We start from the raw sequence: 25,547 nt of genomic DNA, 5'->3' as shown, positions 1-25,547 counted from the left end.
CTTTTGAACTCTGGTGCTGGAGAAGACTCTTGCGAGTCCCTTGGACTGCAAGGCGAACAAACCGGTCAGTCCTAGAGGAGATCAGCCCTGACTGCTCTTTAGAAGGCCAGATCCTGAAGATGAAACTCAAATACTTTGGCCACCTCATGAAAAGGAAGGACTCCCTGGAGAAGAGCCTAATGCTGGGAGCGATCGAGGACAAAAGAAGAAGGGGACGACAGAGAATGAGGTGGCTGGATGGAGTCACTGAAGCAGTAGGTGCAAACTTAAATGGAGTCCGGGGAATGGTAGAGAACAGGAAGGCCTGGAGGATCATTGTCCATGGGGTCGCGATGGGTCGGACACGACTTCGCACCTAAAAACAACAACAACAACCCTCCTCAGCAGTTCAATTTTCAAATAGGATACGCCAGATGTCATAGAAAACTCAATTGCTAGATCTCCCTCCAAGAAGGAACGGCCAGCATGAAAGTTTGTGCGTTCAAGTTCAGGTCATGCATAACCCTCCGCTCCCTATTCACTGCCGAGCTATAACCTTGTCAAAAAGACCGATCAGCGAGGCCTCGTCACCACGACGCTTTAGGACTGAGCCCCACCCCACCCGCTCTTCTAAGCATTACGGTAGTGGCAGGACGCCTTGGAGGACTCTGCTGGGGAGGCGGAGCTTCCGACGTGGCAGCGGTCCAATCGGAGCGGAGAACGCCAAGCGCATCAGCAGAGGGGGGAGGAGGTTGCGCCGCTCCGGCTGGAAGTGCCAGGGCTGTTCTAGAAAGTGTGGAGCACCCCGGGCGGCTTGTTCTTGGCTGTGGCGGCGGAGCCTCTTCTCGCGAGCAGGGCGGGTTGGGTGCGCTCCCTGGGGCCGCTTCAGACGCTGCTTTGAGCCGGGTTGCCGGGGGCCAGGCTCGCCTCCTGCCGCTCCTTTGCCGCCGCGACTTGCCAGGTAGCGTTCAGCTCTGCCCACCTCTTCTCGCCCACCCCGCCTTGCCTTGCAACCCCAACTCGCCCTCGCTCGCGTCCTGCGGCCGCGCCTTGCTCTTGGCTCCGACCCCCACCTCCCGAGGCATGCCCCTGCCGCTTCCCGGAGTCCCGCGTGCCTCGGGGACACGGGGCGAACCCGGAGCCCTGGCGACAGGGGAAAGTGGCGCGGGGGGGGGGGGGGTCACTTCATCGGCCGGGGGAGCCGTCGCGTGTAATGCTTCTGCGAGGTAAACTCCGTCTAACTTCTTTGGAGGGGCTCGCCTGGGCAGGGCAGCCGGCCGCCGCTCCTCCTTGGCGGGAGTTACAGGTAAACCCTTTCCGCCCGAAATTGGCGAGACTGGCGGGCAGGACAGAGTGCGAGGCAGGCATCATGTAAGACAAGGGTGGGGTATGGAGGGTGTCTTCCTGAGAAGAAGAGTTGCTTTTTATACTCCGCTTTTCACTGCCCGAAGGAGTCTCAAAGCGGCTTTACTATCCCCTTTTCTTCCTCTCCCTGAAACAGACACCCTGTGGGGTAGGAGAGGCCGAGAGAGCTCTAAGAGAAAAGCCCTGTGAGAACAGTCCTAGGAGAATTGTTGAGAATTGCTCAAGGTCGCCCAGCTGGCTTCTTGTGGACGAGCAGGGAATCAGTCCGGGCTCACCAGATGAGAAGCCGCTGTTCTTAACCGCAGTACCAAGCTGGCTCCTAGGAAATGCTTGCGGTTTGGTCGAGGAGACTTACTGCTTTAGTCAACACCAGACAAAACGGCTTAAAGGCAAGAGGGAGCTGTGCCACTTGAAGTACCCCCGTGGCTGCTTTTCAGGAGTGGCTATAAGTGTTTCCTGTAGGCAGGGCATCCCAGCTTTCAGGAGGGTGCAGATGATGAGAGATGCTTCAGGGTAGGAATGTAGCGAAAATGTGTGCACCAGCTGGAAAGCTGGGCTTGCTCAAGGTGCTGTGAAGCCTGAGGCCCTCGAGATAAGAAAGTGTGTGTGTGTATGTTTGGGGGGGGGGTCAAAACTTCACCAAAAAGTGGTCAGTTCAGAGGAATGATAATAGCCTGACAGCGTTTGAGGAAATATGCATGTGGGAGATACCCATGGGCTCTATCCATGTTCAGATGAGGGGGGTGGGGGGAATTATAAATACATTTTTCAAATAAATACATTTTATGTGATGTACTCTCCATCCTCTTATTACGTTCCACCATAACAGACAACTTTTAAATTAAATGTTTCTGCACGCTTTATTGGAGACCTCTGTTATATTTACTTTCCTTGGTACTTAATTCCAAATCTTTAAAATATTGGCTTTTACAGATGTTTACTTGAAACATCTTGTCTCTTTCAGGACTGTTTTCAGATTTATATGGCCCTTCATATTGCATATTAACATTTTGTGCTGTGAAAAGCCAAAAGGTTTTGATACGTTTAGTACTCCAAAGTCTTGGCTAGCTCCAAATCGGGGAAGAGAAGGCTTACAATGTCCAGCAGAAATGTCCTTCCTTGCCTGCTTTTAGATTTGATTAGTTCATACAGCCATCTCTGTGTTAGGGTTTTTCTCAGGGTCAAGTTCTAGAAACAGAAAAACCTCAACTGTTACATAGAAAGGGTATGTGTGTGTGGAGGGTTATTGTCAGGCAGGGCTAGCTAGAGTCAAGATGCTGGAGAAGAAACAGAATCTCTATTGATCCTGCATTTATAGCTCTTCTCTGACAGAACTACTTATGTGGAACATTATGAATGTATTATTTGCTTCTTGGGGAAAGATAAGAAATGGGCATGGCAGCTTCTTTGATTGTCTTTGGTTATGGGCCATCTGTATTGCATTCCTGCCTTTTTCTATGGAAAGCCTTTTGCTCCTCCCTGTTCCTCCTATTTACTCTGAAGTTCTCCAGAGAGGCAATTCAGCTCACTTCTTGTGATTCTCAGCTCCCAAAAGACAGCATGAAACCCAGGATTTTGCAATAAGATTGGACATATTTCTTTTGACAGGAATCAGTCCTCACTAGTCAGACAAATGGAATCCTGACAGAAAAGTTTCCTTATCTGCAGAAGTTGAGTTATATATGGATCCTTCCACAGCTTTGCTACACAATGAATGTATAACTTGCAGCTTGGTATAGGCTAATGCACAATATAAAAACGACGAGGAAATTCCTACACAAGCCTTGCCAAAGCAACATTACAAATACCTAAAGTCTGAAAAATAAATTTTGGTACACATGCTCACTTTTTCCTATGCTGCCATAGACTCCGGTTGGGGGGGGTTAAGGGGGGGGGAGAGAGCCTGTGTGGCAGCAATAATAACTGTGCCTAACAAATATAGCTGTAGTCTAAGCTTTAGGATAATTCCATCAAGACTGTCAGGCTGTTGTTTGCAGAGTTTTTTCAGAGTGTTGCATGCCAAAATCATTCTTACCATAGCTTATGGTTGTGCAAACCTAGTTTAAATCTTTAAACCCAACAGGTCGCATAATAAATGTATAACTTGTTATCGTAATCCACCATTCCACAGGAATCAATTAGGATTTCTGAATCACAAATGGATGGCTCTGTGTATTCCATGTTCACATTCAATTGCATTCATGTTCTATGAATGCTACGGTTTGCATTATCCAAGAAGTCAAATTAGCTTGAATGAAATCCAGCCACAGTTAAGCCTTTTCCAGCTCAATTGATTTAATTGGGAACAGTCCAGCATGCTTTTATCTCTCCACTGATACCAATAGAACTGAAAACAGCTCAACAATGCCAGGATTGTGCCCATCACAGCATGCAAAGGCAGACTTTCCCTGTCCAAAACTAATTGTGCTATCAGATGAAATTGCTTACTTAGGGACACCCACTGAGTTTGTAGTTGAACTGAGACTTGCCCTGGAGACTCCTAGTTCATAGTTCATAAAAGATGACTGTTCCTTTACTGATAATAGTTCTTTATATTTATGTAGGTAATTTGTGTCCAAAAAGCAAAGAGGCTGAAGATGGTAACTTGTGTAAATAGGAAGAGAAGTCAGTACGTGGATACAATTGTATACACTGCAAAAACAGTGATTCAACAAAGACTTCTGAAAAGTATTGCTAGTGCAATGACTGAACATGTTCAAAATGATTCATATTTATCTGGCATCTCATTTGCCCTCTCTAGGTTTTATACATAAACTAGTAATCAAGCCCGCTGTATGAGTAATACAGCGGGCGCTAGGCACTTACCCAGTCGTGGGACTCCCTCGGGCGGCGGGGCCTCCCCTGGGCGGCGGTCGTTTGTCGGCGGCTCCTTCAGGCGGCAAAGCGCCTCTCGCCGCGTCAGGCCGCTGGGCAGGGAGCCCCCAGCAGCCGTGCTCCGCGCGGCTGCCGGGGGCTCCCTTGCGGCCGGCCTGACGCGTTGGAGGCGCGAAGCGCCTCTAACGCATCAGGCCAGCGGCAAAGGGAGCAACTGCGGGCTGTGCTGCGCGCGGCTCACAGTTGCTGGGGCTGGGAATCGGAGGGACCAATCGGCAGGCGCAAAGCACCTGTCGATTGGTCCCTCCAATTGTCTGTCCGGAGGAAGGGTCCAATCTGGACCCTTCCTCATCACGGACACATCCCGCCCTAGAACCCCTTAGCCTTTTATTTAGTTCGTGGCGCCCGCGGCACCACGGGCGGTTTAAAGATAGACCTTCACCATTTGTAGATTCATGACTTACTATTTCAGTTCTTCATGGTCTGTGATCATGTGATGTACTCTCCATCCTCTTATTACGTTCCATCATAACAGACAACTTTTAAATTAAATGTTTCTGCACGCTTTATTGGAGACCTCTGTTATATTTACTTTCCTTGGTACTTAATTCCAAATCTTTAAAATATTGGCTTTTACAGATGTTTACTTGAAACATCTTGTCTCTTTCAGGACTGTTTTCAGATTTATATGGCCCTTCATATTGCATATTAACATTTTGTGCTGTGAAAAGCCAAAAGGTTTTGATACGTTTAGTACTCCACAAAGTCTTGGCTAGCTCAAAATAGGGGAAGAGAAGGCTTACAATGTCCAGCAGAAATGTCCTTCCTTGCCTGCTTTTAGATTTGATTAGTTCATACAGCCATCTCTGTGTTAGGGTTTTTCTCAGGGTCAAATTCTAGATATTGATGGATTTAAAAATATCATAGCCTAAGCTTTTTTGTGGAGTTCTAAAAATACTCTTAACATAGTTTACTCTGCCTTGTAATTTGAAGGAACGTTACATGACTTGACCAAGCTTGCTAATGCTGTTGGAATACTGTTCTCCCTGGCTGATTTCCGAACACGCAGTATTTTAGGCAAAACAAATAGTCCCCCACATGCTGGGGGGGGGAATACTGAGGGACCTTCAAGTTCCTTTAATGTTTGTTCAGCATTTATATGTTTAATTACTTGCAGATGCACATTAAACCCTTGGCAGGAGAGGTGGTGATGCAGGCATGTAGAAAAGTTGTGTGCAGTGCTTTGGGGTTGTAATTCCAAAGGGTGGAGCCAGTTGGATGACAGTTATCTTTGGGGGAAAGAGGGACTGATGGGATGAAGGCTCTTGGCTTCAGCAAGTAAATGTAACCTTTCGCTGTTAGCAAGAATTTCTGGTGCTCAGCTAAAAGCCTTTTGAGTTCCAAAGATTGTCATGTGTTTGTATCATTTGGGGATAAATATGCAGAAATACCATTTGATCACACATATAGTTGATTTGAACTGAGCCTATTGTGCACAAGAAACCTATATACTTCCTTCCTGCTCTTCTTTCTCCTCTCATACAGTGTCTTTTCTTTTCTCCTCCCTTCATCAGGAGGAATGACAGACAGAAATCCAATATTTACTGAAATCTGGGATTTTGGTAATGCTGCGAGATTCAGCATTCAAGGGGGAAGATATCATTTAACCAAAACCTCATATTATATATCTACTCTGAATACCTGTTATTTGGAATTTCCAAATGCCTATATTTCATTAATTCATTCCAGATTTGTTATTTTTGTTTCCTTTTGCCCCCCTCTCCACACTATTTCCTCTTTCCTCCTTCCTGGCAGCCCTGTTTCCTTATCCGTTCCTGCTTCCTTCTCTCTTCCTCACCCATCCACTAACGAACCTTTTATCAGCCCTAATCTTCAGTTGTATTATTCATTTAAACTTATGCCCACCTTTCTCCCCAGTGAGGACCCAAAGCAGCTTATATCATACCACTCTCCTCCATTTTATCCTCACAGTAACCCTTTGAGGTAGGTTAGATGGGGAGTATGTCACTGAGTGAACTTCTGTGGCACTCAAGGGATTCAGAACTGGGTCTCCTGGATCCTAGTCTGACAATTTAACTCAGGCTTTCTCAACAAGGGTTTCATGAAACATTGGGGTTTCATGATGGCCCAGGAAGGATTTCCTGAATAGGTGAGGGTTAGTTAATTTTAATATACTTTAAAAATTGTTAAGCATTGATCATGGATATGACCATATATGGTCAAGTCAACATGCCCCCCCTCCCAAAATGGCTAATGATGGGCCTGAAGGGGGCGGGAGAGTTCCTGGGTGGGCATCAGCTATGTTTTTCAACCGTATTCTGTACAATCACACCACTTCTGGGGTTTCTTGAAGCCTGAAGAGTGTTTCAGGGTTTTCTCAATCGTAAAAAAGTTGTGAAAGGCTGTTTTAACTACTCTGCCACACTAGCTTTTGGGTGGTGATCCTGCTGTTGAAATAGTAGCAAGCAGCCAAGCCTGCCAGTACATGCTTCCAGGTTCTGGTCTCCATATTTAAGTATCCTCAGATCGGGCCATGTTGAGAAGTAGATATATTGAGGGCATTTCCGCACATCGTTAAAAATAGCGTTACGCCAGCTGAGTGGCATAACGCTACATATAATCGCGCCTCCTGTTTGTGGAGTAAGCTTATCCTCAGCTATACTAGCAGCATTAAAGGGGTTCAGCTCATACCCAGGAGGCAGCTGTGCTCCTGGGAGTACTGGCTATGTAATTAACTTGCACCATCTCCTCTTAAACTGTTGGCTACCTGGACTGAGCAAAACCCCACCGGTACTTCCAATGTCTCAGGGGGTCAACTTGTACCCAGATGGTGATAACAAGTGTTTAGGGAATAATCTTCTCCCACCTCCCACTTGGAGAAAGCCGATTAATGGCATCTTGAGCAGCCATTCTGGGCTCCTTGATGGGGAGAACTGTCCTTGACTATCTTGGGTCCTTGTGATGGAAAGCAGAGGCAGCATAGAAATATTTCAAATAGCTAAACAGTGAATAGTTTGACTGTCAGAAAGACTAAACTGGATGGATGTTTGTTTTTCATGATGGTGAAATATCAAATGGAAAATACATTGTAAAAAATCCATGTGAACATATCAAAGGTGGTAAGTACAAGGCTAAAGAGTTGTGGAGATTGTTTTCCAGGGTAAAATAGGAATAGCAAAATAGAATGTCCCTGAGTTCCATGAACTGTGGAATCTGAAGTTGCCTTAGGATACTAGTTTTTAGAAAGAGCTCTTTGTGAACTGAAGGAAATCTGCTTGAGCACAGAAGAATATATATCAATAAAAAGGAGCCTGCAGTTTTAAAACATAGGCTTTTATAACAATTGTCATGACTCCGTCTATGATCCTATCCAGCACAGACAAAATATTTTTATAATCCCTGTTCTTCCGTTTACAAAATATAGCTTTCGTATGTACTTCCAATTACTGTTCTGTGTGCTTTTATGATTTGGCTTCTGCCCAGCATGCTTGTTCTATATTTTGTCACTTGCACTATCCATTTTAAAAGTTATTAGGCTTCGGTTCTGTTCACATTAAACTGGGACAAGTCTTACAGAACACTCTGGGATTTATTTTTGAGTACTACTACGATAACATTTATTGTATGTAGCCAAAGGCCATTACAAAACACAATTAAAACAATATGGCACAAATATAAACAAATAAAACAATATTTCTCCAATATTGTGTACCTAAAAATGTAAACATGGACTACTAAGTTACAATAAAAGAGATAAAATGGTGTATCAAGGTGGAGGCTCCTGTAAAAATGCATTAGCTCGAATCTTCCTGGCAGCCAGAGCAAAAAGTGCCACCCTATAAGAGATATAGGGGTCGACATCTGATAACAGATAGGTGACTTTGTTAAAATCAGAAATAGGGTGAGAGTTTGGTAATAGCTTGGCAAGGAATTTGCCCCTGGGTTCGGAGTACAGGGGACAAGCCAAGACATAGTGGGGCAGGTCCTCCACAGATGGATTTCCACATATGCACAGGCGTTGGGCTGTGGGTATTCGGAGATATCGCCCAGAGAGCATGGCTGATGGCATCATTTCAAACCGCAAAGATGTTAGGGCCATTCTAAGATTACGTGTCGTTATATTTACTAAATATGATGCTCTGGAATGGTCTTTTTTAATTGTTTTATACCATGGGGCTGCTTGTGATAGCTGTATTGAAGAGTGGTCGATCAGAGAGTCAGCTTTGAACACCCAATCACGTAAATCAGAAATATTGGCTGATGTATGCAGTAAGTCATCTGGTATGGTATAGCGTGAAAGGATGGAGCTGAAAAAATCAGACCGAGTCCTGTCCTTGCTCAATAAGAGCTTAAAACTTTGATGGTTTAAAGAATCTAATTTGGTTGAGATGTCTTTCTTCCAAGATTTCAGAATAGCTAAGTGGGCACGGGCTTTGAGTGAGGGAAAACCAAGCTCTGCCCTCATCAGGGCTGCAGGGGACCCTTTTGGAAGAGCCAGGATACGTCTGAAGAAAAAGTTCTGAATGGGCTCCAAGCTATTGATTGTTTGTTCTTTCCAGCCCCAGATGTAAATGCCATATAGTAGGTGAGGAATGACCTTGGCTGCAAAGAGCTTTAGAGCTGGGTCAACTAGAAACCCTCCCCTGGTATAATAAAATCTCAGAATGGCTCCAATGATTTTTAGACCAGAGGCCTTTATAGTTGCAAGGTGGGCATTCCAGTTTAGGGTCTCACTGTAAGTGATCCCAAGATATTTAAATGTGCTACACTGTTCTATAGGAATATTGTTTATACTCCAGATAAATTTTTTAGGTCTTTTCCTAAAAACCATAACTTTTGTTTTTGTGTAGTTAATGGAAAGGGACTCTTCCTTACAATAAGTACCCAAGTTGTTAAGTAGCTTTTTCAGACCAACTCTTGTAAGGGAAACCAGGACCATGTCATCTGCATAAAGCAGGATAGAGACCTTTTGCTGACCGACAGAAGGGGGTACAAATTCTGGGCCCGATAGTCTTTGAACTATATCGTTGATATAAATATTGAAAAGCAGAGGGGCTAGTACACACCCTTGCTTTACCCCTTTCCTTACTGCAATTTCATTAGTTAGAGAGCCTGAAGCACCTACCCTAATTTTTGTGTGGGTGCCTGAGTGCAGTTCATGCATCAGAAACAGTAGGCGTTTATCGATGTTAGTTTCCCTCAGCTTTGACCAGAGTCTGTCCCTATCAATGGAGTCAAAAGCTGTGGCTAAATCAATGAAAGCTGCGTATAAGGCTCTCGTAGGGCCTTCTATACTGGAGTAGACTAAGTAATGGAGGGGTTGGCAGTGGTCAGTGGTAGAATGGCCTCTTCTAAATCCTGCTTGGTGTGGGTGTAAGATATGGTTGTCAGCAGCCCAGTCCTCTAGTTTATGTAAGAGGAATTTTCCATAGAGTTTAGATGCGATATTTAGTAAACTAATGGGGCGGTAGTTTTGTGGGTCGGTCTTGTTGCCTTTTTTGTGGATAGGAACCACTATGCTCATCTTCCAGCCATTGGGGAAAATGCCTGATTCATTTATCTGGGTGAAGACCCTAGCTAAGACTGGGGCCCACCAGTTAGGGAACGCTTTAAATAAATCAGGTGGAATCAGATCTTCTCCAGGTGATTTATTGGAAGCTAGGGATGTAATAAGGCCTCTGACTTCAGCCTCTGTGACTGATTATTTTTGAGTAATCATATGTGGGATTATGCTTTTAGCCACATAACTGAAGCCACTCGGTCTGACAGCAAGGCACATGTTTTGCATTTAATATGCTTTGGACTCTTAAAAATCAGACCCCTTTTGTTTAAATAAGAACAATTAATATATTTAATGAACCATGCTGAGGTATTGAAGTACCGTTATTCCTCTTCCCTGCTCCAGTACATGACAACAGCAGAAACTGAAAGTATCCAGCAAAAGGCAGAAGCTAACCTCTAATTGCTGTTTATGAGACCAGACTCCATGGCTTCAGTGAAGAACCGCACCTCTGAAGCAAATACTGGGAGTCATGTATAACAGAAGGAGGTATTCATCAAAATTAGGATAGTTAAACTGTGTCACAACAAAGTTTAAATTTAGATATATGGGGAAGCAAGGCTTTATTTAGTTTGGGTTTCAGCTCGCTATCAGCTTTACCAGAGAAGCATCTCTGGGAAGATTATCATTTGTTGTATGGCAGAGTTACACCCAGGAAGCATAAAGCAACATAAAATATGTAGCCAACTAGGTACAACTGTTATGCAGACAGATTGGGCAATCCCCCTAACGGTTAATATCTAAATATCCCTGGAAGCTTAAAGGGATGCTTTATTGTGGAAGGAAGTTCCCAGGGAGAAATTGTCCCCACTGGAGCAAACCTTTTACCCACAGCTCTACTTTCCTCCCCTCCTGATAAGTCTGTTTTGTTGCATTTGATGTTCTGTTGACAATGTTATTTTGTAGGAGTCTGCATTCAGTGGAGAAAAGTGGATTAAAAATACCAAATAAATTGAGTTCAGGTTAATTCAAAGGGACCAACCCTCTGCTGAATATGCCCATGACTAGGTTGAGGCAAATCCAGTAGTCTTAGGTTGGGGAACTCCCTTTAATGCCTTCTGTGGCATCTAAGAATTTCCTTCCTTCCTTCATGCTCACTGAAGATTTCATTCCTATACAGCAGTTCCACTTCCAGGTTTTTTTGCACCATGAGCAAGCTGGAAGTTCATGGGGCTTCTGTAAGGACAAACTGTTTTAAGGCTCCTTGAAACCAGTGGGATTATTATTTTTATCTGGACACTTTACTCTCCTTTTCTCTCATCAGTATGTGCCCAGGGTAATTTACAGTGAATTGTATTTTAACCAGCATTTTCACAGGCACAATAGCATCTGCATGCGGAGCTTGACTTTGCCTCTTGCAAGAGCCCAGATCTCCCCCCGCCCGTCAAAAAAGTCTTATTCTGGATTCCAGGTTCACAAAGGAGAGAAAAGACAGGAAAATTATGCTCTATGAACTGTCCTTGTGCCCATGGAAACACAAGTTGGGATCACAAACAGTCACTATAACAGAGAGCCATCAATGCTAATCCATGTTACTTTAACAATCTGTCTACCACTAACTAGGAGTACCCTGGCTTTATAGCTCATCAGGCAACAAAGATCAGTTTCCCTGGAGACAATGACTGCTTTGGAGGGTGGACTCCATAGCAATATACACCCTTGATGTCCCTCCCCACCTTAAATCCTGCCTACTCCTGGCTCCACCCGTCTCCAGGTATTCCCCAACCCAGAGCTGGTATTCCCCAACCCAGAGTATTCCCCAACCCAGAGCTGGCAACCCTACCATTAAAAGACTTCTCAATGGGGTAGGGAGGGGGCTGAGCAGTGATCAGTCAGGCACTTCCTTTCTTTCTGGTGGTAACTTCCTTTTATTCCTGTGGGAGCTTCCAGCGTTCTGCAGGGCCTGCAACACAGAGTTCTGCTTCCAGGTCTATGGTTGAGGCTGGGTGGCAATGAAGATCAGGACCCCCCTATAGGATTGGCAGGTGGCCTCTTGTGGCGCAGAGTGGTAAGGCAGCCGTCTGAAAGCTTTGCCCATGAGGCTGGGAGTTCAATCCCAGCAGCCGGCTCAAGGTTGACTCAGCCTTCCATCCTTCCGAGGTCGGTAAAATGAGTACCCAGCTTGCTGGGGGGGGTAAACGGTAATGACTGGGGAAGGCACTGGCAAACCACCCCATATTGAGTCTGCCATGAAAACGCTAGAGGGCGTCGCCCCCAAGGGTCAGACATGACTTGGTGCTTGCACAGGGGATACCTTTACCTTTATGCACCCTTCCGAAAACAAGAAGATGATTTGGGGGTTTTGTTTTTTTTTTAGGTTCAGGAGGATATTTTTTCACTGCAGCATATTGGTTCTTATGGGGGTTGCTTGTATTGTTTGTTTTGTGTTGCTGTTTTAAACAGGTTTTAAGGGGTTGTATTGGGTTTTTTTATCCACATGTAACTCACCTCGAGCCTTTGGGGGGAGGCAGACAATAAATAAAATAATAATAATAATTTAGTGGCTGTTTTGAATGGATCGTGGCAGGTGTCAGTAGAGAAAGAAATTACTTGGCTTACTAGGGATTTAGATCATTACATCTGTATTTGGCAACAAAGATTGTTTAATATTTCTCTTATTTATTATTACTCTGAGGACCAAACAAAATATGACAGTGTTTTGCATCACAAAATACTATGAATTCTTTACAGCTCTTCATTAGGCTGGATGTTCAGTCCAACAAAAGGGGAGGTAGAACAAAATAAATAGATTTGGTGTAAGGCAATGTACAGCATTAGATCACAACAAGCAAAGGACTGTCAAGACTTGGGGTGGGGGAGAAATCCTATCCTTCACTCATGTTTAGCTGTGATTACTGTTCTCACCCTCCCCCACCTTCCTATACTTCCACTGTCTATATCCATGTAATGGATATAATGGCAGCAAAGGTAGCAGGTCCCACCTGCAGTATCACCTCCTCTACCTGCCTAGATCATACAGTGGCAGCTCTGTATTCTCCTGTATGCCGACAGTGACTTTCCCCTTGCCTGCCTGGCTCATGCTGCAGCTCATAGAAGCATGCAATTCTCATAGAAACACACAGCTGCAAGGGACCTCCAGGGTCACCTAGTTCAACCCCCTGCAGAATGCAGGAAATGCGCAACTACCTGCCCTCCCACACTGACCCAGTTCCATGCCCAGATGATTCCCCCCTAAAAAAAACATGAACAGTATCCCTGTCCAGTGTGGCCTGGAGGAAATGCACCTACTTTTTTTGCCAGGCCGCAAGCTTCTTGTTTCGGGAGGGGGAAGAGAGGCTTGCCGAGCCGCAAGCTAATCGGCCGCTTTGGCGGCCGATTTGCTGGTGGCCCGGAGGGGCCGGGAGGGGGAGCTGCGACCGCCAGTATGGCGGCAGCGCAAACACGCATGCGTGGACTGCTGCACACACGCGTTTGCACCCCTGCCAGCCGCAAACGTGCGTGCGCAGCAGTCAGCGCACGCGCATTTGCGCTGGGGATGCCGTGCGTGCCCGGACCCCCGGGCCGCCCTCTCCCCCCACTCCGGAGCAGCGGTCCGCAGCAGCCAAAAGGTTGTGGACCGCTGCTGTGGACAATGTCCATTTCATCTATTACAATTCAACTGTTCATCATAATTCCAAGTCACACATTACAACACTAGTTCACATACCTTATAGTCTGAAAATTTCCTTAAGTAATTTGCCAAATCCAGCCAAATTATATTGAAATCCTCAATCTTTTTCTCCCCTTGAATTACTTTATTGTTATTTGTTAACTTTTCCAACATCATAAACTGCCTAATTTTCTTTCGCCAATTATCTAATGATATATAATCTGCGTTTTTCCAGTTAGTAGCAATTAACATCCTGGCAGCTACAATCAGAAAGTTCACCAATATTTTCTGCTTACATTGAGCATTTTCATTGAGGAATAAATTGAGGAGAACCAACTGGACTGAAGGTTCCAATTTCACTTTTATAATTTTACTAATTTCCAGAAAAATTTTCTCCCAGAAATTCATTATTGCTGGACATATGTACAAAAGTTCCCTCCTTTCCACAGCCTCTCCAACATTTTTTATCCCCAGATTTCTTCATTCAATATACCCTAATTGGGGTTTAATACCATTTTTGTATTAACTTTATTGCATGTTCTTGGACTTTCCTTGATAATGACTTAAATGGAACTTGCCTAAATATCTTATTCCACTCCATCCTATTAATAATGATATTTAGGTCTAATTCCCACATTTTTTTATTGTTTGTGATGCGGATTATTCCTGATCTAATAATATTTTATATAATTTTGATATTAGTTTCCCTTCTATTTTATCTTTTTTGTCAATTAATTTTTCAAAATAGCAACTGTAGTATCTTCCCATTATTTTCCTGCAAAGAAGCTGCAGAGTAGCCCAAACAGAAAAACAAAAACAAAACCAAACAACAGCAACAACTTGAAAAGTCAGTGCTTACATAACAACAACTATCCACCAACAATACACTCAGGTAACAAACTTGGGGTCCTTATGCATGACTATGGTGTGACACAGGGATTTATAGTTACCAGCTATCTAGGACAGAAAGAGGGGAAAAGGAACCAGAGGAGAAAGAGGAAGAGAAGGGGGGGAAAGGGGGGAAGAAGAGAAAAAACAGCTCCACCAAAGGGGGGGGGTAATGCGCCTTCTGACCCCCAAAGTGCTGATTGGCATTTCCTTGGGCATGCAAGAAAGGGCCCCAAGAGCTTAGCATGGAAACAATCCAACCTTCCCAGCCACTAACAATCTGCCTAAGTTCATAGAACCAGTATTTCTGTGAGGTGGCTATCTAGCCTCTGCTTAAAAACTTCCATGGACGGAGAATCCACCACCTCCTGAGGAAGCCTGTTCCACTGAGGAACTGCTCTAACTGTCAGGAACTTCTTCTGGATGTTTCTTTCCATTTCTTCTCCATCCTCTATGTCGGTGCTCCCCAACCACCGGGCGGCAGCTTGATACCTGGCCATGGAGGCCTCGGTCCCGTGCCACAATGGGTGGGAGGGAGGCGCGGGTGCACCAGCAGGCACACCTCCCTACCCCCCATGGCGCGCACACGCTGCGCCAGGAGTGATCGGCCACCTCCCAGCGCAGCGAGCGCTGCAAACGTGCAGGCGTGGCATGTCCGCACCTGCGCGTTTGCGCATACTGGTATGCCGGCTCCCACGCCTCCACCCCCACAATGTGCTCCTGGCGCAGCAAGCGCCGCACCGTGGGGGGGTGGGAGGCACACCTGCTGGTTTGCAGATGCCGGCGCCTGCGCCTCCATCTCCCCCCCCCCGGTCCCCGGCCCTCCCTCTCCCCCCACGGGTCCCCAGCCTGAAAAAGGTTGGGGACTGCTGCTCTATGTGACAGCCCTTCAAGCAGATTCAAGTGGATAGCCATGTTGGTCTGAAGTAGTACAACAATTTTTGAGGCCAATGGCACCTTTAAGACCAAAAAAGATTTATTTGAAAAGGTAGCACATGGTACTCATTCTCAAATACTGGCTATGTTTACATTTTTTCTAATAAAAATGAGAACATTTATACTCTTGAGTTGATTTTTTTTCTTTGAAAACACATCAGCTTCAGAGTTTCCTGAATTTATTTTTACTTTCCAGTTGCAACATTTTGGGTTGGGGTTTTTTTTTAAATCACATTTAGTTTGATGCCTTAGATTTCACGTGGCTTGTGGCTTACCAGTTAGTTAGTCTTGGACTCCTAGTAGGAATGCAGTGATGAATTTTAGAGATGTTAAGTTTGGTCGGTCCGTACATTGTATAAATTTAAACTACTATAGAAGTATATAGATGTAAGGGCAGCATATGGAGAACACATTGACCTCCACTGTGTTTATAGATTTCCACAGCTGAGAGATGAGGAAGCTTTCAGCCTTTTTATGTCTACTTTTTTTCAAACCTGTCAGTAAGAAGCCTGTACTGTGTGTTTTACAGTTAATCGTGTGAATAAGTTGCAAAAATGAACTTCTCCGTTCTATACAATTAGACAGAGTATAAAAATTTAAGAGACCACTTCTTTTCCTTTGGCAGGAAGGATGATGGATGTGAGCTTAACTTTTCTGTAGGCAAGTCTGACCCCCACACTCACACTTTAAAACTTTTTTTTTGAGGTCTATGCCTGGCAGCTAAACAGTGGAATGCTACTGTTTTAGAATATATTGACCACCGCTTGAATCTTTGATTTGTTTGTCAATAATGTCTCCTTACTGGGGGGGGGGAGTGGAAGGGGGGGGGGAATGTCGTTCTTGTCCATAGTAGTGATGACATTTATTTGTTTGTTTTTAGATTTATATCCCGCCTCTCCTGACAAAATTGACCCAAGGTGGCTTTCAAATAAAAGCAATAACAATACCCCTTAAAAACAATTAAAAGCTAACATTTACAACTAATAACAATAAGAAGATGGTGGTATAAATTCAGAGAAAAACCCTTTCACAGTCATGAGCCACTATTGTGGCTCTTGAAGGTTGTGATCTTCCTAAATATAGGGCAGGACCTGCATATTGTAACTCCTGGCACCCCTCCCTGGCCTCAACCACATGCCTGGTGGAAGAGCTCCGTCTTGCAGGCCCTACGGAACCAAGGCCCTTAGCTTTTCTGGGAGCTCATTCCACCAGATTGGGGTCAGGGCTAAAAAGACCCTGGCCCTAGTCAAGGCTAGGCGGATGTCCCGGGGAGTTGGGACAACCAGTAGATTCATACCCACAGAGCAAAGTGCCCTGCGGGGAGCATAGGCAGACATGCAGTCCCTCAGATAGGCAGGACCCAAGGCGCATATATCCTTAAAGGTCAAAACCAAAACCTTGAACTTGATCCAGAAACAGTGCAGTTGTCTCAGCACAGGCTGAATATGGGTCTTCCAAGATGTCCTAGTGAAGACCCTCGCAGCCTCATTCTGTACCAACTGCAATCTCTGGATAAAGGACAAGCCTAACCGGGAAGTGACATACATGTAAGTTTTCAAACAAATGCAAGTGGGATTATGCAGATTTTATTTTGGTTTATCATACTCGGTACAGAACAGGTTTCAGGCTTTACTTTTTTGATTAATATCCAGTATAAAGAGGAGCTCAGGGGAACTCTAACTCGGTCCATAAAAAAAACACCATTCATTCAGGGATGTTAGGGTGGGGTACATGTTTCCCCTGCCCTTTAATTCTCATAGAAACCCTGAAATGATGTTAGACCAGAGTTGTATGAAACCCTGGGGTTTCTTGACAACCATGGAAGGGTTTCCAGAATGGGTGGGAGTTAATTAATTTTTATTATATTTTTTAAAATCTGTTAAATATTTCTTGGGTGATATGACTGTATATGGTCATATTGACCTCTCTCCTCCCAAAACAGTCTATGATGAGCCTGGAAGCATGGGAATTAAAAAAGCCCTGGGTGAGCGAGTACACAGCTAAGTTTCCCAACCACAGTCATGGAGGGGATCCTAGTGTTGTAAGAATCAAAGGCATAAATCTGGCAAGAGACAGGGCCAGTGATATAAAAGGGGTAAAGTTCATGTATTCAAGGCAGCTATTCTCAACTTTTTTATCATTGAGAAACCCCAGAAAAATTTTTCAGACTTTGAGAAGCCCCAGAAATGGCGCAGTTGTGCAGAATATGGTTGGGAAGCATAGTTGTGTACCCGGGGTCCCTCTCCACCTCATGTATTTTGGGAGGGGGTGGGTCAACATGACCATATATGGTCATATCACCTGATAAAGGTTTAACACATTTAAAATATATATTAAAAACTAACTTCCACTCATTCAGGAAATGGGGCCATCAGAAAAATCCTGGTAGAGAAATCCTGATCCAATAGAATCATTGAAGTGAAAAATGAAGTCAACAGAAACATTGCCATTTTCTAATGTGAACTGTTATTGTACATTAATGCCAGCTAGTCTGTTGCCTAGAATGCTTGAGAGAATAGCCCCTCCCCCTCACAAGTCCAGACCCTGGTATGGGTTCCTCTTTCTGGTTGTACACAGGCTTGTTCTTGTGGCAGTATTTGTCTGGAAGGTGCTTTAAACTGATCTTTATTGAATACAATATAAATAGAAAAATCAGCAGTACAGTGAGATTTACTACTCAATAAATACAGTCAAACAAATTTAAGCAATATCGTCCCATTAAACTAGATGGTCTCAGATTGTACATTTGTTGTTTTGGGTTCACCATATTGTCTCATGCTTATGCTGACATGCCCTGTTTCTGCATTGGCTCTTTGGTCTTATTGATTCTGCTGCTTTGGGGAGGCTTTTGGCCAGTGATTGCTTTACTTGCTCCACGTTGCTTGAAACATGGAAGTTATTTAATTGAAAGACACTAGTAACTCCATTGGAATTTTGGTGCCATTTGATCAAAAACAGCTTCCAGAAAGATTCCCTTTAGGGAATAATGGAGCTAAATAATATTGGAATCTCCCTTCCCTCAATGGATCTGAATGCCAAACTGATATCTGAAACCCTGATGATGAGGAATACCAATATTTTTCAGTTCCCCGATATCGGGATCTCAAAAATACATATTTTTTTCCCCAAGTGCAAATTTTATACTGCTACATAGCTTTGATTCAGCTACATAGGCCCTAGTAGTGTAGGTGGCTCAGGGAGTGATGTGTGTCCCACCAAGAAAGACAAATATATGTGATAACCAGCTGACAGAGATAAACCTACCATAGTCCAGATTCCTTTTCTACAGTGAGTACAAAGTTAGAGCTTTGTTTGTAGTTGTCTTGGGGAAGAATGTGGGCATTTCCGCACCCGTTAAATGTAGTGAAATGCTTGCCTAGTGTAGTCATTATATTCTGGCCCCTCTATATGACGTCACCAACATCCAGCATCCAGGCAGCAGATAGCTGGCTACATCCTCCATTTTAAAGGGCTAGTTGGGGAATCGCATAAAGTGGATTCCCCAGCCTACTTAGTGTGAGGTACAGGAGAGCAGCCAGCAGAGGGAAGGTAAGGAGGCTCAAACGCGTTAGAGTTGCCTGCCTCATCCTGCCTTCCCTCTTCCTTATTCCTGGGGACAGGAATATCATTTAAAAATGGCTAACTTCCTGGAGCAACAAATGGGCATTGTGGGACCTTTAAAATATGGAGTATCATTATTATTAATTTTTTTACCCGCCACTCTCAGCAAAGCCATCAATTGGAGAACTACCAACAACCGGCGGCAACCAACCCACTCACCTCACTGGGAAATCAGGGAAGAGGATGACCACCACCGATGACATATGGTGGGCTACCCCTCCTTTGGGAATGGGGATTGATTGCCTGCATTGATTGACAAGCAGAAGCACAACGTGTATAAGGCGCGTTGCTCTCTTCCGCCATTTCCAGCAGCAGTTGTGGAAGGTGAGATTTGGGGAAAGGCGAGACAGCAGAAAAGATCAGGGGGGCTTGGAAGCCCCAAATTTTTTAGCACTTTGCCATTCAGCTGATATAATGCTTTTTAAATTTATGTGTGGAAATTGCCTGTAAATTGATACTTAATCTTGTGTAGTGCATGACAATTGCTGCTGTGAGTTAAACAGCCCAGTAAAGTGATCGTGGGAATAGGTGGCATTGGTGCTTTTGGTGAAAGCATGAGACAAATGAGGCCATTTGTTTTGTTAGGCATTTAGGAGTGCAATGCATTTGTGGAGCCTGAAGACTAAGAATCTGGAGAACTCTGGGATATAACCTCCCTAGACAGTGAACTGAGTCATTAATAAGTCAGGCAGACGTGTTTAAAATAAAAGATACTGCAAGACACATTCATTCTGTGGGGATGTCCCCACTTGCTTTGTTGAGCTCTTTCTTCTGTGTGCTGCATACTTCGTGTACTCATTCTGCCAACAGTCCTTAAGGAATAGCTAAATAGTCCTCATGAGTGAGTCTGAGGATCAGAAAATTGGGTGGGTATGATCTTTTAAATGATTGAGATAGAGATGACACATTTGGCAAAGGAAAGGATCTTGTAAATCAGCTTGTTAAAGCGACCTTCTTTCTCTTTGACACCTGGCCAGCATGGGGAATGTAGCATGCAAAGAGTTAATAGGTTCATTGAAGTGATTTCCACTTATCAGCTAATTCAGAGCATTTCTTGGCTGGTGGTGTTTAATATTTGTTTGCTGACTGAACAGTATTGGATTTATAGCTATCCGTGTCTGTAAATTTGCCCCACTACCTCTTTATTTCCTTTTCCATATACTGAAACTCTTGGAAGACATGAAGCATGCCAGCAGAGATGCATATATATGTTTCCTTGCCTCTCCGGAATATATTTACCAAGTCATGTTTGTTCTGGTTTGATGAAGTGTTGTTGCTTTTGTTGGAAGTGTAACAGCTGTGCAAAGAATGTGCTCAAGAAATAAAACATCCTATAGCCAGGTGTCTTCCCTCTTCTAACTCAAATATGCCTTGTGTGTTTATGGAGATTTGTTTTGCTTATTAACGCACATGATCCTGTACAATGGCAGCACTGCTAAAGAGTCAAACCGCTGGATGAGGTAAACATTCTTTGACTTGGCAGTTACTCTGACCTGAGGAGATGTGTGAGGAGGGAAGTGGAGGGGGATGGAGGGCTTTTCCTGTTTTAACTGGAAAATCCCTTCATCGTCTGGCTTAGCCAAGTTGTGTGTCATGTCTCCATGAAGCAAGAACAAGCTCTGCAGATGGGCAGCCGTGGTTTAATATATCCAGATATATGCACCTACAGAATTATTTTGGCTTCTTCCCCCAGTGCTGTTACATCGCTTATTGTGGTTTTACTCCTGGCAGACCTTTCATGGTATTTGTCACTCAACTTTATAAAATGTTCAGATTACTTGTGAGTTACTTGAGAAGCAGTACAGTCTCTTCATATTAGGGCAGCTCAGATTATGATCAAATATTTCAATTTATTTTTGTTTCATATACTAACCAAGCCCCCATGCTTATGCCACCCTTGGTGTGAGGGAGAATTGAGGTAGCTGTAATCTTTCTAGTGCATGAGTGGAGATTGGCATAGTGTATTCCAGGATGGCTTTGCATGAAGAATTACCTCCTGCTTGCCAAGCTGATTGATTTTGTGTGTGTTCTGAAGAGGAAATGGGTAGTTAAAAATGACCTGAGGCAAAGTACTGAGGAGTGCATGCTTTTGTGAAGAAAATAGTTCCAGGCACACTGTGGAAGCTGATGTAAATACTGGGGGCCATTTCGCACGGCTTCAAAATAGCACAATGGTTGCTAATTGGAAACGCTACTAATTTGCCATAACCCACGACGTTGTAGACAATCTGCAACAATCCTGAAACCGACCCGCAAAAAGCGCTTCATTGTGGCGCTTTCAGGGGAATCCAGAAAAGTGGATTCACCCTCCGGATAGCGATACACTCCTGCAACCAATCTGCAACAGTAGCGCTAAAGACCTGTGCGTTACCATTGTTGCTGGTTCTTCAAAGTCCCTCCCCCTGGCTCTCTCCTCCAAACTTCCGGCGAAGCGATCGCCATTTTTTTTTCTCCGAGCGAGCGGGGATAAACGCACCGGCGAGCCTCTTTCTGTTTAGAGGCTTCCCTGGCTTCAGTCCTTCACCTTTAGTCACTAAGCACAAACCACTGAAAAGCCCGTTTGCTGAAATAAAGTCCCTTTATTTTTTACACATAAATTCAGCCGAAAATCGGGCCCGTGAGAAGGGGGGGGGGAATTTTTTTTTATCACTCGAGGCAGCGTGCAAACGATCATACAATCAAACGACAGCTCACATTAGGCAGCTGGATGGGTCTCTCCGTAGCAACGAATCTACCTAGATTCGTTGCTATGGGTCGGTTTTTTTAAAAAAAAAACCTTTCTTAAAGGGAAAGGGGCTGTTTGGGAGCATGCTAACGGCTGCCCATTGGCTGCTTGACAGCCAGGGGCGGGACGAGCTTGGCAATAGCGCTTCCTTTCTAGCGATTTCTGCCGAGACCGGAAGCCTGTGGGAAACGCTAAAAAACGCAACTGATTCCACTACAAAGGCAGGTATGCATAACGACGAATTCCACTATTTTAAATGGCGATTTTTCATTCCGCAAACAATTTGCAACAAAGATCCCCGTGCGAAAAGGCCCTGGGTCTTGCATTTATCCTAAGCTAGTAGCAGTGCCATGAGCAGTGTCACTGCCAACAAGATGAAACAATATGACAAGCAGATGCTCAGTCTTCTGTTTCAGCTGTACACACGTGTAGAGCAAATTTAGAGTCCAATGGCACCTTTAAGACCAACAGATTTTTATTCATGGCATGAGCTCCCGTGTGCGCGCGTACTTCCTCAGATAAAATATTTCTCGGTATTAAAGGTGCCACTGGACTCTAAATTTGTTCTATTGCTGCCCACTTGAATGTACACATGTGTAGTGTCACTGAATGAATCCTGCACAATCGTGCCAGTACTGCTGTATCTGCACAGTTGAACTGTATTGGGATGTGCCTTTTAGCATTAAGCTTTTGAACATTAAGCTTTTCCTGTCTTGGCTGTGTGTTTAAATCTGCTCTGTAGCAAGCCAGCATTTCTAGGCATGTTTTGTGCAGCTAGACTGAAACCATTCCAAGGACCTTATCAGCTGCCCATGCTAAGGCTGCTTGAAATAACCACCATGCGGCCATCTGCTTTGTGAGTTGTGTTGCTTCATGTACTGGCTTGCCTTTGCATCAGCCCCACTGAGTGATTTGTCTCCATGTGGCTACAAGTTGTCTCTTGCTATATTTGACAGCAGTATGAGGCAGATCCCGCAGAGGGGTCTGACTCCCTTAGTTAGCTATTGCACTATGAATAGAGGCAGATGGGAAGTTCCTGCAGCGCTTTATTGTCATTAAGCAATGCTTGTCAGCATAACTGACACTACTGTAGCTTTTACAATAAAACTGCTGCAAACCCAAATTAAGATGTTTTGTCTTACACTAAACCAAAGTCAAAGGGATATACTGTTGAGGCTTAGATTTAGTCTTTGGCATTCTGTATATGGCGTTTTGATGGATTTTTTGAAGTCCAGAAATTATTATTCATAATAAACAGAGCATTTCCATTACTAATGCCACTAGACTGTGCTATATTACTGAAGTTGAAAACATTAGCTTTAAGTTTGGATTAATCCCTTCCTCAAAAGATAACATTTGTTTTTCTCTTGGCTTCTTGCAGATTGATTCAAGATGACTCCATGGATATCATCCTTGCTACTAGCCTGTTCTGTGTGCCTGTGGCATGCAAAAGGCGAATTTTTCACTTCAATAGGTATGGAAGAGCAATATTGTAGGAAAATATTGTAGAATGAATATAATAAAATATGGTCTTAAACTCAAAAACATATATTTAAAAATAATTAATAAGATAGAGAGTGGACCATCCTGCATCCTACCCCCTCAGTAGCTCAACCTTTTATTCCAGAATTCGTTGTTCTTTCATATTGTTATCAACATTTTTGATAAATGTGTAGTAGGTGAAACCTCCATCTATCTAAGACTTCCACAGTCGCTGCCTGAGCTGCTTATTTATTTCTAGTCCTTCTACCACTACATAATGAGAATTCAAAGAATATGGCTTTCATGTACTCTTCACAAGGGACACTACATGGGTATGTATATGACATACATCCGTATATGGAAAATAAAGTAGGGACTGTTATGGCTAAAAAAATTAAGAAGCAACTTACTACTTTGCATCATTCTTTCCATTCTTTCATGCAAGGTCTAACATGCAGAATTTTGTGGTGCTGGTTTTTGGCTGCATAGCTCAAAAGCTTGAGAATTTCTTCTTGCGTGGTTTGGCTAGCGATTTTCATTTCTTTGCCAAATCTCTGGGGAGTGCATTGTGAGCCTTGGATTCTGACATAAGGGGTAGAGAGGGTGGGAGATTTCTTTCCCCCTCTGTAGTTTAATGCTTGAGCAAGGAAGGCTCTGTTTCACAATTCTGAGAAATGATTTCATTGCTGCAGCTCTTACTAAGGTTGCCAGTCACCATTCCAATTATTTCTGTCCTTCTGGGGTGGAAAGTTGTATTCGTTCCGTTTGTTTTTAAAAAATGGACCACAGAAAAACAGATAATTGCCATATTTTAAAACGTGTGTTTCATTACATGTTACCATTTTTTGCTGCCCCAAATTGATCAGTTTTGTCTTGTAACAGCAAACATCCATGATACAAACCTGTTTTGATCTGATCGTAGGCATGTGTTCAAAATTATCTGTCACAAGTAACCTAAAGAGTCCCTGTTGTATATGTGCATCCATAGAATCATATAATCATAGAGTTGGAAGGGGCCATACAGGCCATCTAGTCCAACCCCCTGCTCTATGCAGGATCAGCCCTACGTATCCAGCATGAAACAGATAGCAGAATACACAATAGACATGTTGAAGGACTGTTCATGCAGTTCCAGCAAAAATACAATGAAAATTCCAAGTAATTCAAGTAAAAACACATGTAAGCAACACCAGAAGGATGGCCAGTGAGGACCACTGAGAGTATGCCAGACAAAACGAAAAGGTCTCACCTGCTGGCAGAAGATTCAGGTTTGTAGCCATGGTGGTCTGAAGCGGCAGAACAAAATCTGAGTCCAGTGGCACTTTTAAGACCAACAAAGTTTTATTCAAAGTATAAAATTTAATATGCATGCACAGTGTCAGAAAAATGAAGTGTGTGTACATATGAAAGCTTATACCTTGAATAAAACTTTGTTGATCTTAAAGATGCCACTGACTCAAACTTTGTTCTGCTGCTGGCAAAAGACACTGATCGAAGGAGACAGAAGAATATCTCTGGAAGGGGAATTCTGAAGTTTTGGTGCCCTAGCTGTGAAGGCCTTTTCTTGATTGTCTAGTTTATACGGTAGGGACAGCCAAAGCAGGGCCTCCAAAGATGACTGGAGGTTATGGGTAGTTTTATATGAGAGGAGGCAGTCCTTAAGGTATGTTGATCACAGGCTGTACTGGGCTTTAAAGGTCAATAGCGGCACCTTGAGCCTGGAAGCAAGCAGAAGGCCAGTGTAGATGGAACAAAACCAGAGAGATCATTCCAAATCGGAAGTTGGAGGTTTATACATTTCTCTGATCATTTGCCTGGAGTCTAGACTTGCATGTACTTGCACCAATGTAGTTCAACTTCAGGGGGGTAAGTCATCCACAGATGGTTAGGTCATGCCTTTGCTTGCTCAGGTAGGGCTATTCATGTTCATATTATTTTGAGTGGCCTTAATGTGTGACCATGGGCTTACCTTCCAGTTTCAAATAGCCATCTGCTCAAGTAGCAGGCTCATGGCTAGCTCCACTCACCCACTGGTGAGAAACCTTTTCCTACTATTGAATTGCAAGATGAGCGAAGGAAAGACTCCTGTGGATGCACCCACTCACAGATCTAGTGCAACAGTTCTGAAGACAACGAAGAGGGACTTCCAACTAGTCGTCTGAAAGCCTACTCAAAGCTTTTGGACTGGGGCCTCAGACTAAGAAGAAGGATCTCAAGGAGGCGAGCTCTATTGCATTCTGGCCAAAACAGTGCATCTACAAGGCATAAGGTCTCTCATTTCATGAGAGTGGTGACTACATTGGATGCTGTTACCACTGGGGGCCTGATGGGAGAAATCTGTAGAGTGTGACATGGTGGTCCCTTTTGACCCTTATTAGACACTCCAAGATAGACCAATCCACCTTGGGGGAAGCAGCCTTTAATGGAAGTATGCTCCTACAGGTGGCAGAATATCAGATGGTGCCCACGTGCTGTTTGTTTTCCCACCCTAGGGAGCATAGCTTGGGCATAGCTAAACATCTGTG

At 44.0% G+C, this 25,547-nt stretch overlaps 1 protein-coding gene across 4 annotated transcripts in view; it reads left to right on the top strand.

Moving 5' to 3' along the window:
- Positions 1–715: 715 nt before the first annotated feature.
- Positions 716–25,547, top strand: part of P4HA2 (prolyl 4-hydroxylase subunit alpha 2) — a 67,387-nt gene continuing 42,555 nt past the window's right edge. For 2 of the 4 annotated variants that reach the window (XM_077326889.1, XM_077326892.1), the window contains exons 1-2: positions 717–940; positions 22,922–23,014. In XM_077326889.1, coding sequence (XP_077183004.1) covers positions 22,933–23,014 — 82 coding nt within the window. In that variant the 5' untranslated portion in view covers positions 717–940; positions 22,922–22,932. Of the gene's footprint in view, positions 941–18,921; positions 19,140–22,921; positions 23,015–25,547 lie in introns of all 4 variants that reach the window. The other 2 variants (XM_077326890.1, XM_077326891.1) reach the window with 2 other exon arrangements.

Source organism: Paroedura picta, chromosome 3 (genome assembly GCF_049243985.1).
Source record: "Paroedura picta isolate Pp20150507F chromosome 3, Ppicta_v3.0, whole genome shotgun sequence".
Lineage (NCBI taxonomy): Eukaryota > Metazoa > Chordata > Lepidosauria > Squamata > Gekkonidae > Paroedura > Paroedura picta.
The sequence above is the reverse complement of the archived record's forward strand: the minus strand, read 5'-3'. Positions and strand labels throughout refer to the sequence as shown.